Source organism: Mangifera indica, chromosome 2 (assembly GCF_011075055.1).
Source record: "Mangifera indica cultivar Alphonso chromosome 2, CATAS_Mindica_2.1, whole genome shotgun sequence".
In the NCBI taxonomy this organism is placed as follows: Eukaryota; Viridiplantae; Streptophyta; class Magnoliopsida; order Sapindales; family Anacardiaceae; genus Mangifera; species Mangifera indica.
Window position 1 is genome coordinate 14,065,266 of NC_058138.1, and position 18,109 is coordinate 14,083,374.

The following is an 18,109-nucleotide window of genomic DNA, read 5'->3' on the forward strand; positions in this document are numbered from 1 at the left end:
AGGTAGTTGTTGCATTGCTTTTCTTGACCAAGAGTTGCATATATTAAGACTTTTATGTCTTTCTTAAAGGTCATATGCCCAGTTTGTGTACATTAATTTTCTTCTAAGGTTTAAGTGCTTTTTGTCTTTTATTCTAAGGCATGTAATATTCTATTTATGTTTTCTATATCATCAAAATATTTGTTGTCTGATCACAGCATTTTGTTTCTGATATTGTATTTTCTTTAATGTGCAGAGATGATTAACTAGTCGGTTACCTGTGTTGAGAATTTTAACTCTCAAACTGATTTTGCTGAGGAAATGCTCAAAGTGCAAATTAAGCATGGAATTAAGGGCCTGTAATAATTATTGTTCAATGTAAGAAATTTAACGGGGGCCCTCGTGACAAACAGCAAATTTGCCTGAGGGAAGAAGTGCTACATCTTTTGGATTTTACAATTTCTTGGTGATTACATCTGATGTATATTTCTATTTCCTACTGGCTCCTTGAATAGAACAAATTCTAACAACAGATTTTGCCACTTACTGATAAGTTGAGAGATGAAAATTTTCATGTACTTCAAGTTGTTTGATGTATTGTTATAGGGTACTTGTTTTACATTTCTTTGAAAACATCTTTCTGTTAAAATGTAGTTTGCTTTCTATCATAGAAGCATAGATTTTGAGTGACTGTCAACAGTTAGATTGACCAAATTAATACTATACATTGGGTTGCAAATGGGGTTTGATATGTTAAAATTTATGCTGAATCAAATTTTAGACATTGCACAGGTAAAAAATAATGCTCTCGCTCACCCTAAGATTGCTGCAGCCCATTCCCAGCTGAGACAGCACTGTGGTTAAGGTAAGCTGTTTATGCTTTTATTGATTTCTTAAATAGAGGAATAACAAGTATTGGATAACATGCCGTCTAGGAAATTTACCTCTCATGATGTGAGACAGAGTAAAAAGTGGGCTGTTTGAATTTTGAAAAACCAGAACGCTGGTTCTTCAGAATTTTATGTGTTCCTATATATGCTTACCTCAACTAAGTTGATCTCGAAGGTTTTGAAGGAGCAAATGGAAAACACAAAAAAAATATCTTAGACCAAAAGCATTACATATTAATTCAGTCCAAACAATATGAAGGCTAAATTTTCCTGGAAATGCTACCAAAATCCCAGTGTTACTGGGATCAATATTTTTCAGTAAACTCACGCTTTCAGCAATAGAAACGGTACCGACATCCCTGTTTTGTTACCGGGATCAATATCTTCCAGCAAACCAACAATTTCTAACTATGACATGCATAATAATCAATGATATTTATGACATTAAAAATCCAGTTAGTAATTAAATATTCACTCAGTATAAATCATGAATTCTATAAAGACTAGAGGAAAAAAAAAACAGTATGTGTCAACCTACACCAACAGTGCCGCCAGCAACAAGAACAAGCTTGGAAGACGAAGGAGGGGCAGTTGAGGAATCTGAATTTGGAGCTTGAATAACTTCTTCTTCTTGCACAGCGTGAACAATTGATGATGATCGAGCTTTGGAGCTTGAAACAGTCTTGAGGGAGCATAAACCACAAGAGATGGTGAGGGGTGGAAGTACAAAAAGAGGGATTATATGGGAGTTTTATAGGAATTTCACAAGTGGGCGAGAAGGGTCGGGAGTTTGAGTTAAGAAGAGTTGGGTAGCCATGAATGAAAGCTTGCTATTCTGGAGTACACAGGGAGAATCGTTGGAGTTTGTGGTGGCGGTTATGCTTGAGATCATAATTCCGAAAATACCCCTTAAACTTAAGATTTTAAGTAGGCCAAAGCACTATTTTCCACCCAAGTTCTAATACGTTCAAAAAGTCACCCCTACGAGATTTTAAAAATTCAAAATCCCACCTATAGGTTAACTATTGTTAGAATTTTTTGGTACATTAAGAAGACTCAATACAAATTATCGGGAAAGTTAAAGTTAAAAATATAACTAGAGAAAAGATTAATAGACATCAGATGATTCAAATCTGGTATAATTTAAAAATGTAGATGTTATTGCAAAAGAAAAAGAAATGTACAAACTTGATGTAAGTATGGAAAAATCAGGGTGAATAAAAAAGTACCAACTTTGTTGATGCATCCGGAATATAAGATCTATTGAGGCATATCATGTGTCAATTGAATAATACTGTTAATTCATATAAATTGTCATTTTATAAATATAGTTGTATATTAACATATTGTATTGATAATTGTATAGACTTTTGTCACTTTATATACACGGTCAAATTATGGTTTCACTCCTAAAAGGTTCTACCAGACCCATAGTGCCCCTTCCTTTCCTTGTTGTGTTCTTTTGTCTCATGTAGATCCCATCAATGTCATTCTACATTAGGTTAGAGAGCTATAGGCATATTGGTTTATTGTTAAATGACGAATGAGCCTCCAAACATAAATTAATACTTCAAACACTCTATAATTGTTATTGTTTTTACACAAGATGTCAATATTTCGATCCCTTGTTTAATTATGTAGATGAATATTTATGTTGTTTAAAAGCTCAAAGCATGTTATGCTATCACCTTTTAAGCTGGATCCAGGAATCACTGTATTACAAGCAATTAAATTAATTGTTTATCCAATCACATAAAATTTTTACACAACAAGTTGATGCACGATGGATTCGTTTTACTCTTGGTTTAAAAAAAAAAAGGGGTCCAAATTAAGTCAATTTTATTTCTACCACATCTCATAACTTCTGTTTAGTGGGTGACAAAATGAAGTGGCAGGGCATGCACATAAGATTCTCATAATCTTGTTCTTTGAATTTACACCTATACACTCTTATTTTATAAAGAATTGAAAGGATATATATCAGCATTTTCACAGTTAATTACACCCACATCTACAAACTCACGGCTCTCTTATCATACGAACAGTTACCTGATTCTCTGGTTATGGCTGAACCACTTGTTTCCGGTGTCTTAGAGCAGTTGATTTCAGTCGTTACTGAAGGCATACGACAGGAGGTGAGGCTAGTTGTTGGTGTCAAGAGAGAAGGTTAAAAGCTGAGAAACAATCTTAAAGTAATTCAAGCTATAATATGCTTAATGTGGAGATGATTTTTTGAGAAGTGTGGCCTTGATGCAAAGCTAGAGATGATACATATTTGCTATATTTACCAACTAGAGATGAACGGAAAAAGTTAGCCAGAGTTTGTGATTATTTAATAATGCAAGCAAAATTGTATCGTAAATATAATATCTAACGGCTAACTTATACTTCATAGAGATTAATAAAATTAAAAAAATCTTAAAAGATTGGGAATTTGATCTTGATATAGCTGTAATGGTTAAATCAATGATTGTAAAGTTTGATAAATATTGAGGAAAGATTAATCTACTTATATTCTATTGCAAGTTTATTTATGCTGTTTATTTATGCTAATCCATTATGTATTGTAATATACTTATTTCTTAGTATCGCAGGTTTAAATTTGAATTTATTAAGTTTATTTATCCCGATTCGTATGGAAAATATGATGTCATGATTGAGATAGACAACCTCTACCACATACTTGAAAGGTTACATCGTGAATATTTTAACATTTTGTTAATAGAAAACCCAACTATCATCTTTGCATCACAGACAGAGTCATTTACCTTAAGTAAATAATTTTAGTGTTCTATTATATGGTTATATGAATATCAGTTATCATCAAGTTTTATAATTAATGTCATGCATTTTTCCTAAAAAACATTGTAGGAATTTTTTGACTATATCTTCAAATGAAATGACAAATTAAACTTATAATTGGTTGTAATGGTGTGAGCACGTAAAAAAGACTCAATACAAATTATTAAGAAAGTCGGTGTTAAAAATATAACTAGAGGAAAGACTAATAGAGACATTAAAGGACGCATATATGGTATAATTTAACACACTTAATTGGTGGTGCAATAATCAGATCAAGTATAGAGTGTTGTCAAACAAGGTTTCTTGAAAATTGCTGCTGAAATTGAGATTGATCTATACAATTTTCTTGTATAGGCTCGGATCTTACTTCTAATATAAATGATACAAAGTAGAGAGTCGTGCAACGACTAAGAATTAGAACCAAAAAAAAAAAAAAAAAACTGTATACGCAAATTAGTCTTAGTTTAATCCATTTAATAAAGCAAAAGAATCAATCTTCTGCACTCAAGCAAAGTCTCCAAGCTGTGGTAAGCACTAAATCTGTAAACTCACATGGTGGGACTCAAATTATATAAATATGCAATTACCAATTATAACAAGAGGAGAAAAACAAAAAAAAATAGGCTGTCGGTGATTATGAAATCTTGAATCTGGTTTCCTTCTGCATTAGGTGACACTGACAGAACTCTTCCTTTTTTATAATTTTCCACCCAATTTATTGATGATCGGTAGGAAGTGACCTCAGAACTTCCTTTTTGTCTGTGATATTCAATTGACATTAATGATGAACACAAGTTAATCCAATTCCTGGAATTTTCTTCGTAGTTCATCGCATTTAAATCAAGGCCCTACAAATTTAAGATCGGCCCTATGGCTCTAGCTACCACCTATTCATATCACATCGACAAAATTTGTTTTAGTGATCATAATAATGTTCGATCCTTTAAAGTTTATTAACATATATGTAATTTGTTATTAACAAAAGAATTTATAATTATTTTTATTTTCTCAATTAAATGTAATTTAGAAGTTGTATCATTTGTATCATTTATACAATTCTTAGTCTTGAGGGAGCATAAACCACAAAAGATGGTGAGGGGTGGAAGTGCAAAAAGAGGGATTATATGGGAGTTTTATAGGAATTTCACAAGTGGGCGAGAAGAGTCGGGAGTTTGAGTGAAGAAGAGTTGGGTAGCCATGAATGAAAGCTTGCTATTGTGGGGGATAAAGGGAGAGTCGTTGAAGTTTATGGTGGCGGTTATGCTTCAGATCATAATTCCGAAAATACCCCTTAAACTTAAGATTTTAAGTAGGCCAAAGGACTATTTCACACCCAAGTTCTAATACGTTCTAAAAGTCACACCTACGAAGTTTGAAAAATCCAAAATTTCACTCATAAGTTAACTATCGTTAGAATTTTCTGATATGTTAAGAAGACTCAATACAAATTATTGGGAAAGTCAGAGTTAAAAATATAACTATAGAAGAGACTTAGTAGACATCAGAGGACGCAAGTCTGGTACAATTTAACACTTAATTGGTGCTGCAATAATAAGATTAAGTATATAGTGTTGTCACTCATGGTTTCTTGAAAATTGCCGCTGAAATTGAAATTGACCTATTAGACATTTAAACAACCACACATTGGGGGATAATACAATTTTGTTGTATAGGTTGGGATCTTATAATATAAATGATACAAATGTAGTAATTTTGAAGTTGGTGTGTTGAAGTATGGTTGCAGTAACTGTAATGTTGTTGGATGGTTGATTTGGTGATGAATATTCTATCATGATAATATGATTCATTAGTCTACTGCCATAATAATTTGATATTGATGCATTTCTTATAGTTACAGCCATGATGAATATTCATTCTGCCTATACTTCATTTTTCTATCTTGGTTGAATTGTCAAATATGTCGCCTCTATTACATTTGACATTAAGTATTATAATATTGAAACCAGAAAATGTGAACTGAATTGAAAAATTTATTACAAGACAAATTGATGCCCACTTGTACACCCAACGTGGGTGGGGAATCTTTTAAGAATTGTCTCATCACGTTGACTATATTGGCTGCTTATGAACAATTGAAAGGATATTTATCAGCAGTTTCACAGTTCATTACAACCACATCTGCAAACTCATATTTTTCTTCGGCTCTCTTTTCTGTACGAACAGTTACTTGATTCTCTGATTATGGCTGAAGCACTTGTTTCCGGTGTCTTAGAGCAGTTGACTGCAGTTGCTGGCAAAGGCATACAACAGAAGGTGAGGCTAGTTGTTGGTGTTGACGAAGAAGTTAAAAAGCTGAGTAGCAATCTTGAAGCTATTCAAGCTGTGCTCGTTGACGCAGAGGCAAGGCAAGTGACAGAGACAGCTGTAAGACGTTGGTTAGATCAGCTCAAACAGGCTTCCTACGACATTGAAGATGTGTTGGATGAGTGGAACTACGCCATTCTAAAACAAAAACTAGAGGGGGTTGAAGATGCTACCGGTCCTAAGAAGAAGGTGTGTTTCTTCTTTCCCTCGTATTGCTTTTCATTCAAACAAGTTAGTTTACGTAATGACATTGCAATCAAGATAAAAGAAGTTAATGAAAATCTAGATGTCATTACGAAACAAAAAGAGAGGTATAGTTTTAATACTATCACAAGGGTCGAAAGGCTAGAACATGTACAAACGACTTCATTTATTGATGTGTCTGAGGAGACGTGTGGTCAAGATGCCTGTAAAAGCATTTTAATAGATAAATTATGTGCAAGCACTGAACAACGCCTCCCTATCATCTCTCTTATAGGAATGGGAGGTATCGGAAAAACCACTCTTGCTCAATTTGCTTATAATCATGATGAGATAATTAATAGTTTTGACGAAAGAATATGGGTATGTGTATCAGAACCTTTTGATGAGCATAGAATTGCTAAAGCAATTATTGAGTCTTTAGGAAATTCAACTAAGGATTTAAGTGAATTGCAATCTCTTCATCAACGTATTGGTACATTAATCCAGAGTAAGAAATGTTTTTTGGTGTTAGATGATGTGTGGAGTGAGGATTTCAAAAAATGGGAACGATTGTATCGTTGTTTGAAGAATAGTGTCCATGGAAGTAAAATTTTGATTACAACACGCAAGAAGTCAGTTGTAGAAATGATGGGTTCAATTGATATTATCGATGTTCAAGGGTTGAGTAATGATGAATGTTGGTTGTTATTTAGGCAATTAGCATTTTTTGGTAGACCAACTGAGGAATGTGAAAAATTAGAAGAGATTAGCAAAAAGATTTCAAGTAAGTGTAAAGGTTTGCCTCTTGCTGTAAAGACATTAGGAAGTCTCTTGCATTTTAAAAAGCGTTGGGAAGAGTGGAAACATGTCTTAGATAGTGAATTATGGAAACTTGAAAAAATTGAAGAAGATGTTTTTGTGCCATTATTATTGAGTTATAATGAATTGCCTTGTATGATGAAAAGATGTTTTGTATATTGTGCTATATTTCCCAAAGATTACAGATTAAAAAAAGATGAATTGATTAAACTATGGATGGCTCAAGGATATGTTAAAGAAGAAAAAAATAAGACAATGGATATAGTTGGTGAAGAGTATTTTGACTATTTAGCTTCACGATCATTATTCCAACAATTTGAAAAAGATAATGAAAATAATGTGATTGGATGTAAGATGCATGATTTAGTGCATGACTTTGCTCATTTTTTAAGCAATAATGAATGTGCCCACATAGAAGTTGATGGTTCTAAAGAGCCACTCATAAGCTCTTTTAATCATGAGAAAGTTTGCCACATGATGGTTACAATGTATGGTGAGGATTTATTTCTTGATTCCATATTTAGATTAAGAATGATGCGTAGTTTCTTAAATGATACAAAAAATTCTTTGGCTACATTACCTCGTGATACCATGCCTAAATTATTTGGTGAATTGACATGTTTAAGGGCATTAAATATAGCTAAAAGGTCGTATCAAAAAAGTTTGATTAGAGAGATTCCTAAAGAGATAGGAAAATTGATGCATTTGAGATATTTTAATTTGAGTGGCTTAGGCATGAGAAAACTTCCTGAAGCATTATGTGGATTATATAATTTGCAAACTTTAGTTATTAGTGGATGTGATCAATTGGAAGAATTACCTCAAGGGATGGAAAAATTAATAAACCTAAGGCATCTAGAAAATGATGACACTTGGGCTTTAAGATACATCCCAAAAGGAATTCAAAATTTGAGTAATCTCCGAACCTTAAGGCATTTCGTGGTAAGTGATAGTAATGATAAGAAAACATGTAGTCTTGAAGGTTTGAAATACCTTAATCTCTTTGGAGAGTTATTTATAAAAGGATTGGGGAATATATCAGATGTGGAGGAGGTTAAAAGATCAGAAATAAAGAATCAAAAAAACCTCTTTGTTTTGAAACTAGATTTCCAAAGAAATGTTGATGGAAGAGAGAGGAGAAATGAGGACGATGAAGCACTTCTTGAAATCCTAGAACCATCTTTAAATTTGGAGAAATTAAGAATACTGAATTACAGGGGCAACACTATTTTGCCCAACTGGATGATGTCCTTATCGAAGCTTAGGCACTTAATACTTGTTAGTTGTAGTAACTGTAAACATTTGCCTCCCTTGGGAGAATTGCCATCCCTTGAATATTTAGGTATCTATTATATGAACAAGTTAAAAAGTGTGAGTAATGAATTTTTGAGAAAAGAAAATGACAGCGCATCTTCATCATCTGTTTTCTTTCCTAAATTGAAAAGAATTGAATTTTGGTACATGGTTGAGTGGGAAGAATGGGATTACGAGATTACTACAATTGGAGAAGAAGAAGAAGTTATTACAATCATGCCATCTCTGGTTTCCATGAAAATTTATCACTGTCACAAATTGAAGGCACTACCAAAACACTTTGATCAGAATACAAGATTGGAAAAAGACATCTATGATTGTCCTATGCTAGGCTACCCTGGAAGGCGTCAATAAGAGGTAATTTTATTTGCTTATTTCTTTAAAATAAATGTATTTGTGATTGAATATTTATTTAAATATTTAGTAAATAATGAATGTCATATTAAATTTATTTAATTGCTAAGAATTATCATTATCCTTCAAATATTTCAGTTTTTAATTGATTAATTATTGCAAATAGAAATATGTTTGAATTTATTTAATAAAAACTGAAAATAAATTTATTATTTGGTATGAAATTTAAAATTAATAATTGAATAAAACATTTCCTATTAATAATAATAATAAATAGGTTGGCATGGAGAGCAGAGTAAGTTTGAAGTCGATGTTACTGAGTGAGATAGCCTATCTTTATCTTTATGTTTATGGACGGATATTTTAATGTATGAGCAAGCAGTAACACATTACAAGTAATTTTATTTAGTTTATTTCTTTAAAATAAATGTATTTGTGATTCAATATTTATTTATTTATATATTTAGTAATTAATTAAATTTATTTAATTGCTAATCATAAATCAGTGGATAAAGGAAATTATCATTGTCCTTCAAATATTATGAAATGAATACTTCACTTTTAATTTATTAATTTTTGTAAATATAAATATTCTTTAATTTATTTACTCTAAAATTAAAATATATTTATTATTTTGTATGAAATTTATAACTAATACTTGAATTAAAATTATACGCTCTATGCGCTATTTCATAATTTAAAAGGTTGTAACTCAATTTTTACATGCAAATTTCTGTTTTGACCAGGGACGGGGTTTCAGATTATAGAAGAGAGAAGTAATAAATGAGGAGATTAACTACTCAAATGGTTGGTTGGTTATGCTTTCTTACTTGTCTTTATTTTTCATGTTTAAACTAGAAAGTATATCGCAGCATTATTACCTGTTCTGTCTATTCTTCAATTTTTATTCAGAACTGATTTCTCTGACTGTTGATTGCTCTTTTGTCAGGGGGTTTCTCAAATTATGTCCTCGATGCCCTCCATCTCCAAAATATGTTTTCAATTAATTGTAACCATGCATCATTAGCAGTCTTTTGTGAGGAGAGAAGAAGATTGTGGTGTCATTACTGTAGATGAAGACAATCACATGACGGTCAGGTCTTGTTTTGTCAGTGAAATGCTGTCCTCCATCTGTTTCTCAAAATTATTAAATATTTTCTTACTACAATTTTTACAAAAAATTTAAATTTCTGTTTTCTGGACAGTTTGCTTTAAAGATTTAGATCATTCTTCACATAATTCGGTCTGTTTTACTTTTTATGCTCTCTCTTTTATTTTGGTTTAATCAATTTTCAATTTCTGGGAAGCTTATGATTTAGCTACATACACACTTTGTTTTCTTTCATTATCATGTGAAGCCATTAATGTTGTTATGGATTTTCTTTCACTCATCAGCTAAGTAAATTATTAATTTTATACATATGTCATTTGCCTTTTCTGACTGTTGGTTTATTTTGTGTCAGGGAGCTTTTTCATTTACACTGAATGCCATCCATGAAACCAGGCATCAAATTCCCTCTGCAGAACCTTGAGTAATGGTGGAATAATTCACCTCGATTTCATCAAATATTATATTTATAATTACAAATTTCATCAAATATAAATTGTCTTGGTGCAGCCTTTTCAAGTTATGCGAGGCAGGAAAAGTAGTGTTCAGCAAACGGTCACAACAACTCATTTGTGGTTCGTTATGCTTTCTCAATTCTTCTTTTTTCATTTCAGGGCTATTGAGAAGATTTTTAAAACTTGAAACAGAGCATTTACCTAAAGTGAACTGGGTAAAATTTGAAATTTGTTAGTGTTTGTTCTAGCTTGTCTGAAGGAAATAAGAAATATACCATTTTAGTTGTATTAACCTTTTTCAGAGATTAATTTTTTAATAACATAACATCGTTTTTTAAAACCTAAATGCATTTACTTTATCTTACCACTGAATTCCTCTTTTATCAGGAAACTGCTATGGGAGAACCAAATTTATCCTTGAGATCTACTGATAGCTCATTGAGGTTTGTTTTAGTAATTTGTATTGTTTTGACGCAATCAATCAAATTGAAAATGACATGAATTATGAAAAATCAATGCTATAACATGATTCATACAGACTGTTTCTTTCACTAAATTTTTGCTTTTGATTAGCAGAAGAAGTACTCGATCTAGGTTATAGCAATGAATGACCAAAATGTATCATTTAATGTGGGGCAACCAGGGATTTCAATAAGAAACTTGTGATAAAGGACCAACATATTCCTTTTGTTATTTTCAAAAATTTTAAGAAACTTGTTGTCATTAGGCATATTCAAACCAGGCATCAAATTACTTCAACGGAACTTCATGCTGGAAAAAGTTGACGGGCCTGGATATAACCTATGCCTGTACTCCTTAAAGGTCATAATTCATTGTAAGGCATGTAATTTTCTATGTGTAGTTTCATATTTCATAAAAAATTATTGTCTCAGTGCAGCATTTTGCGTTGTGAAAGAGAGGGAGAATCATGTTAGGAGAGTAGTTGAAAGAACTTAATTAATGATTGGTTATGTGTTCTCAATAATCTCTTTCACATAGCAGCATTGTGTTTCTGATTCTGTTATTTACTTCAATAATAACCAGAACTGATTTACTATTCAGACTCCCTGTGCTGATCATTTATAATTTTGGTGACTGACTAGCTGAAGAAATTACTCAAGGGGTAAAGCAATGGCAGAAACTTCATTGAAGCACTTGTAAAACAAATAGCAAATTTGTCTGACGAAACAAGTGCTGAATGTTTTGGTTTTCGCATTTTCTTGGTGAGCAGTTTCTGTTCTTATATAAATCTCCTATTTACTTTTGGGAGAAATGAAAAACTATTATTGGTAATGGCCAATTAATTAGCTATGAATATGCAAACTGCTGTAGAATTAATGTCATCACTTTCATTTGTATTGCTATAATCAAATACTTGCGTTTTCATGTTACAGTGCTTTTCAATCGAAAGATCATGAAATCAACCAAGATGGTGGATTCGATCGTAATGCAACAAGATTGCTAGATGGAGGAATGACGATTTGTAAGAATTTATAAATCAACTTCTACTTTTTGAGACCAAATTTTTCATGTATTTTCATTTGTTTAAGATAGTAGTCACAGGACACTGATTTTACATATATTTTAAAAGCCCTTCCTAATGATATTTTATTTGCTTTTAGAGGCATGTAAATTGCTTGTTTATTTCAGTGAAAGATGCATATTTATACATGTATGTTGCATTTGTCTTTTACTAAGACAAATAAATTTCTGTCAATCACAGTTTTACCTAGCAACACATGTGGAAGAGAGGATGGATAAATGTAGAGAACTGGTTAGTCAAGTGGTTGGTCATGCTTTCTCACTTCTCTATTTTTCTTGATGTGCAAACTTCACAGCATTATTCATGGCTCAGTAAATTCTTCAATTTTTTATGCAGAATTGATGACTCATTTAGATAGGGCAGGAAGTATCTTGAACATGAATCTGTACTTTTGGAAGGTTATAAAGTCTCCTATAATGTTTAAGCTCTTTCTTTTTTTAACTAAGGCATGTAATTTCTATATGTGGTTTTAAATTTCATCAAATATTTGTTGTCCCAGGCCAGCATTTCGCTTTATGGAAGAGAGGAGGAAGGGTGCTAAGTTGGAACAGCATTTCTGTACATAATGAAGCTTCTTGAATTACAGTTGACCCGTTACAGTTGGAACGGCATTTCTCTCCTTTGTCAGGAAGCTCCTCAAGTGACTGAGGATTCGCTCTTTGAAAGCATTTGAAGACTCATTGAGATGGGTTTCTTTTGTTGGTTATCACTCTACTTGGTAGGAAATAGAAAAATCATGTTCTATCTAATAGAACTTGATTCTGCTATGTTAATTTTGATGCAGTGAGGCAAGTTACTTTTGAAACTCTTTTTATTTTTCACTTAGGCATGCAATTTTCTATTTTTAGTTTCAAATTTGATCAAATATATATCTTTCTTGGTGCAGCATTTTCATGTTATGCGAAACAGGAAGAATAGTGTTTGGCAAATGGTCACAATAACTTGATTTGTGGTTTGTTTCTTCATTTTGCGGTATTATGTTATTTCTTTGTTGTCTGTGAAGTAGTTACTATTGATAGTGTGAATGATTTTCAGTGCTATTGAGAAGATGTTAAAACTTGAAACAGAGCATTTGCCTGAACTAAACTAGGTAAAATTTGGAATTTGTGAGTGTTTGTTCTAACTTGTCCGAAGAAATAAGAAAAATACCTTTCTAGTTGTTTAACCATTTTTTTTTTAAACAGAACATCGTTTTTTAAAGCCTAAATGTTTTTGCTTTATCTTCCCACTGAATTCTTCTATTATCAGGTAACTGCAATGGGAGAACCATATTTATCCTTGAGATTTACTGATAGCTTATTGAGGTTTGTTTTAGTAATTTGTATAGATTTGATGCAATCAATAAAATTGAAAATGTCATGAATTATGAAGAATCAGTGTTATAACGTGATCATATTGACTGTTTCTTTCAACTAATTTTTTGCTTTTGATCAGCGGAAGAAATACTCAATCTAAGTTCTAGCAATGAAGGACCAAAATGTATCAGTTAATGTGGGGCAGCTGGAGATTTCAATAAGAAACTTGTGATAAAGGACCAACATATTCCTTCTCCAAAGAGAGGTCAGAGTACTATGCTTTTCATTCTCTGGTTGAAAGTCCCAAGAAGATTTTCAAGTTTGGAAGCCATTATAACAATGATGTTTGCAGAAATTTCGTATAATTGATAGTAAATTTAAAATGCATATCATTTTTGTCCTATTGAGTTTGGGTCCACCTATGACAGGTTGCATAAACTGCCACAGACAGTTGGAGGATAGAAGTTGAAACGTAGTTGGGCAGTTGGGGACATATATATAATGTCCCAAAACTACTGTATTTGATCTCTCTGCTCAAAATTTACAGAACTCCCAAATATGCAAAATTACAGACACCAAATACAGAGGTTGCAGAACCTCCAGAAATGCAAAAAACTCATAGAATCCAAAAGGACAACATGCAGGCAAACTGTGTTGTGGAAATTAATTAATCGTGCTTCAAATCACTTTCAGTACATAGAAGAGAAATCTGGGTGTGTTTACTGTGATTTGAATTAATAGAACTTTTAGGCTGAATTTTCCAACATGTCAAGTAGTAACTTTCTTCTAAATGTGTGTTCTTTGACAGTAATTAAGGTGCATTGTTGTGTCGATAGCCCACAAGACTGCTTGGTTAATTGGTAAGTGAAAAAATCAACTAATGCTTTAATTATTTTGATTAATAATGAAATTTAAAGTAATTCCTGTTTTCTGTTTTGGTGGTTGTAATTGATTGCAGATGCAAACCTGAAACTTAAGCTTGGTTCTGGAGTCTTGATTGCTGTTCCAATACCCAAAAAAATACACAGCTTGTGGAAATTGAGTCTGCAATCCAGACTACTGTTAGAGAAGCAAGTTCAAAACTGTCTTTTGCTCATGAAACATAATTACATTGTTTTCTAATTTCTTTATGTGCTTTACCATGGACCTGATTGTTCTTAACCTAGAGTTGTTGTCTTTTGTTAGGGACAGAAACATGACAGGAAATGCTGAGACTCCATTTTTGCTGGCAAGAGTAAATTAATTAACAGGAGTGTCACTCGCTTCAAGTATCCTTTTTATATTATATTGAATTCATCCATATATATATATATATATATATATATATATTGGTGTTTTAGCACCAGGAGGACACAGCAGATGCATGTGAAACATTTTTTTTGGCTGGAAACAGGAAATAATTGCTGTAATATTATATTGATGGATTGTACAAGTCATATTCTCTCCCTTACTATGCTTGTTGACGGCTACCTTGAGTTGCAAATGCTGTTTGATATATTAAGTCTATGCTTAACCAAAATTTAGACATTGCACTTGTGAAAAATAATGCTCTTCCTGGGGCTCAGATTGCTGCAGCTCTTTCCCAGCTCAGACAACAATGTAGTTGAGGTAATGAGCTTATGCTGTATTGATTTGTTTATGATAATTCAATTAAAATATATTTTCAATTAAGATTGTCATTAGACCTCTATGTTGCTTTGATCATTGCTTGTGAGTCATGAAAAATAGCCATCAGGTTCATAGTTTCTTTTATATGAAATTATAGGACTTCACACAGAGGGTCTATAATTTTGTTTACATGAAACTTAATTGAATCTTGGAAGCATTTGATGTGAGTCTATTTTGTGTTCTGTTGATCACTAATCTGTTATAAGTGGCATGATTTTGATTTGGCCTTGCTGGTTCTGATTTTTGGTAGGGTTTGTTGCGTTAGCACTGTATGGCCATGAACTCTTGGATTCCGCAAATTCGTTTTACTTTGGATTTTATTTGTTTCAGATAGACCAAATTAATATGTGTAGATATATTCAAAGTCCTGTGTAAAAGTTTCTGGCTGATTTGCTGTTTCCATGCTGGATGATTTATACACATGATTAGAAATTGTATTTATCAGTTTTTGGTATGATTTGGATTTTGTTGACTTTTTATTAGAGGCATTTATATTTATCTGGTATCCGAACTGAACTGATATTGAAACTGATAATAGAACCGAAAAATATGATAACCGAAAAACCAGTTTGCATACTGGATTGAGTATTTAGGAAAGCCGATTTTTCAGTTCGGATATTGATTTATCATTATTCGAAAACCGGTTATCCGAACCAATCTGAACCAGGTATTTGTACAAGTCATTTAGAATTAGAGGGAATGATTGGAAAGAAACCTTTGAAGTTGGTTGAGTAAATTGATTTACACTGAAGAAGGAATAAAGGCGAACAGTGATGAGCAAGGAAGGCATAGAAATGGTGTAGTGGTGGTTGTTAAATTTGTGGGCAACAATGGGTTCCTGAAGCCATCCTCTTGCTCCAAAAAAAAAAAAAAAAAAAGGAGACTGAAAGATATTGTCTTTGTGCATTTTTATAAAATTTTTTATCATGAAATATTATTACTGTTTTACTAACGACCGAGAGATTAAATTATTGTAAAAATGAAATAAGATAATATTAAATTTTAATATTAATATTTGAATGCCATTAATTCAAATTAAATAATGAAGTTGTGTTTATGTATACAACCTATTACAATGCAGACACATTAGCATTAAACGGACAATTAAGAAAAAAAGGGGCTTCCTCCATTTTTGAACTTGGAAATTACACATTACCGGAAAAAAAAAAAAAAACTTGGAAATTACAAAAGCTTTATCATCAAACAATATTATAGCAGTATAAGTAGTGACGTGTTTAGAATATAAATGCAGGAGATGGGGTAATCATGTTCATAAACAAGAGAATTAGAAGGGGACAAGCAAAATTTGATTGTGATTGACTTGTGCAGGCCAAAGCTAAAGAATTGAAGAAATTTTTCTAGTTGTTGTGATGGATAAGTGTGACAGCTAAGTTATGGAAGTCAGATATGCAAAACACTGAATATATAGTCATAACTACATATTGGGTGTAACAAGAAAGAACTTTAAATAAATGCACTATGAGCTTTGTCTATGTTCCTCCCTCGAGGAAAGGGAAAAATGTTGCGCAAGCTATATTCAATCGTTTTAATGAATGTTGTATTCAAAATAAGGTAAAGCTCAATCTAATTATGCTTGTACACAGTCTATTTCTTGATTGAAAAGTGGGCGACCCTAATAAACTTGTAACTCTATTTAATAGGTGCACACCATCACTATAGACAATACATCTATGAATGAAAAATGCATTTAATCATTGAAAAATGATTTTAAGATGCAAAGTTCATGAGTTTGCAGGGGAAAGTTATTCCACATTCGATGCACGACGCACATCGTCAATTTTTTTATTTAGGATAGTATAGATGAGATTAAGGAGATTATTGATAAAATAACAGGTAGTGCAAAATATATAGGTGCTAGTGAGATTTGATAGCGAGACTTTGCAAATACTACAAAAATATATGCTATTAAAGAAAGGAAATTAATTTTGGATTGCTCTACCAAATGGAACAACACCTATAATATGCTTAATGTGGCATTGATTTTTTGAAAAGTGTGGCCTTGATGCAAAGCTAGGGATGATAGTTATTTGCTATATTTACCGACTAGAGATGAACGGAAAAAATTAGCCAGAGTTTGTGATTTTTTGTGATTATTTAATAACGCAAGCAAAATTGTATCATAAATAGAATATCCATCAGCTAACTTATACTTCATGAAGATTAATAAAATTAAAAAAAAAATCTTGAAAGATAGAGAATATGATCTTGATATAGCTGTAATGGTTAAATCAATAATTGTAAAGTTTGACAAATATCAGGAAAAGGTTAATCTACTTATATTCTATTGCAATCATTTTGGATCCAAGGTAAGAAACTTGATTAATAGTATGATGTTTATTTATGTTGATCTATTATGTATTGTAATATACTCATTTCTTATTATCGCAGGTTTAAATTTGAATTTATTAAGTCTCCTTATCCCAATTTGTATGAGAAATCTGATGTCATGATTGAGATAGACAACCTCCACCACACACTTGAAGGGTTGCATCATGAATGTTTTGACATTTTGTCAATAGAAAACCCAACCATGGTCTCTGCATCATAGACAAAATCATTTATCTCAAGTAAATAATTCCAATGTTCTTCTATATGGTCATATGAATATTAATTGTCATCAAGTTTTATATTAAATTTTATGTATTTTTCCTAAAAAACATTGCAGGAATTTTTTTTGACTTTATATCTTCAAATGGAATGACAAATTAAACCTATCACTGGTTGTGATGGTGTAAGCACGTTAAGAAGACTCATTACAAATTATTGGGAAAGTCGGAGTTAGAAATATAACTAGAGGAGAGACTAATAGAGACATTAGAGGACGCATATCTAGTATAATTTAACACACTTAATTGGTGATGCAATAATCAAATTAAGTATAAAGTGTTGTCAAACAAGGTTTCTTGAAAATTGCCGCTGAAATTGAGATTGACCTATACAATTTTCTTGTATAGGTTCGGATCTTACTTATAATATAAATGATACAAACGTAGTAATTTTGAAGTTGGTGTGTTGAAGTATGGTTGTAGTAACTTTAATGTTGTTGGATGGTTGATTTGGTGATGAATATTCATTCTATCATGATAATATGATTCATTACTCTACTGCCATAATAATTTGATATTGATGCATTTCCTATGGTTACAGCCATGAGGAATATTCTGCCCATAGTTCATTTTTCTATCTTGGTTGAATTGTCAAATATGTCGCCTCTATTACATTTGGCATTAAGTATTATAATATTCATATATATTTTGTAGAAATTGCAAATCGAGATGAAAAGATTGACAATGTGATTGTTTCTTTTGCAAAATTTGAAAAAATTTTGAAAAAATCCAAAATTCGAAAATGTG

The 18,109-nt window shown here is 31.9% G+C and overlaps 3 protein-coding genes across 4 annotated transcripts in view; all 3 read left to right on the forward strand.

Moving 5' to 3' along the window:
* The first annotated feature begins 5,873 nt into the window (after positions 1-5,873).
* Positions 5,874-6,345, forward strand: LOC123208570 (putative disease resistance protein RGA4). The gene is made up of 2 exons (XM_044626105.1): positions 5,874-6,185; positions 6,283-6,345. The coding sequence occupies exons 1-2, from the start codon at positions 5,874-5,876 to the stop codon at positions 6,343-6,345; spliced, it is 375 nt and encodes a 124-aa protein (XP_044482040.1).
* On the forward strand, positions 6,046-8,666 carry LOC123208571 (putative disease resistance protein RGA3). Its single transcript, XM_044626106.1, has 2 exons — positions 6,046-6,185; positions 6,475-8,666. Exon 2 carries the CDS (start codon positions 6,477-6,479, stop codon positions 8,664-8,666), a length of 2,190 nt encoding a protein of 729 aa, XP_044482041.1. The 5' UTR covers positions 6,046-6,185; positions 6,475-6,476.
* Positions 8,667-9,490: 824 nt separating this feature from the next.
* Positions 9,491-18,109, forward strand: part of LOC123202313 (putative disease resistance protein RGA3) — a 34,544-nt gene continuing 25,925 nt past the window's right edge. Inside the window, exons 1-9 of one of the 2 annotated variants that reach the window (XR_006498958.1) lie at positions 9,491-9,527; positions 9,616-9,764; positions 10,130-10,204; positions 10,285-10,349; positions 10,617-10,672; positions 11,333-11,452; positions 11,624-11,712; positions 11,953-12,015; positions 12,109-12,170. The gene's annotated coding sequence lies outside the window, so the exon portion shown is untranslated. Of the gene's footprint in view, positions 9,528-9,555; positions 9,765-10,129; positions 10,205-10,284; positions 10,350-10,616; positions 10,673-11,332; positions 11,453-11,623; positions 11,713-11,952; positions 12,016-12,108; positions 12,171-18,109 lie in introns of those variants that run through there. The other variant, XR_006498957.1, reaches the window with a different exon arrangement.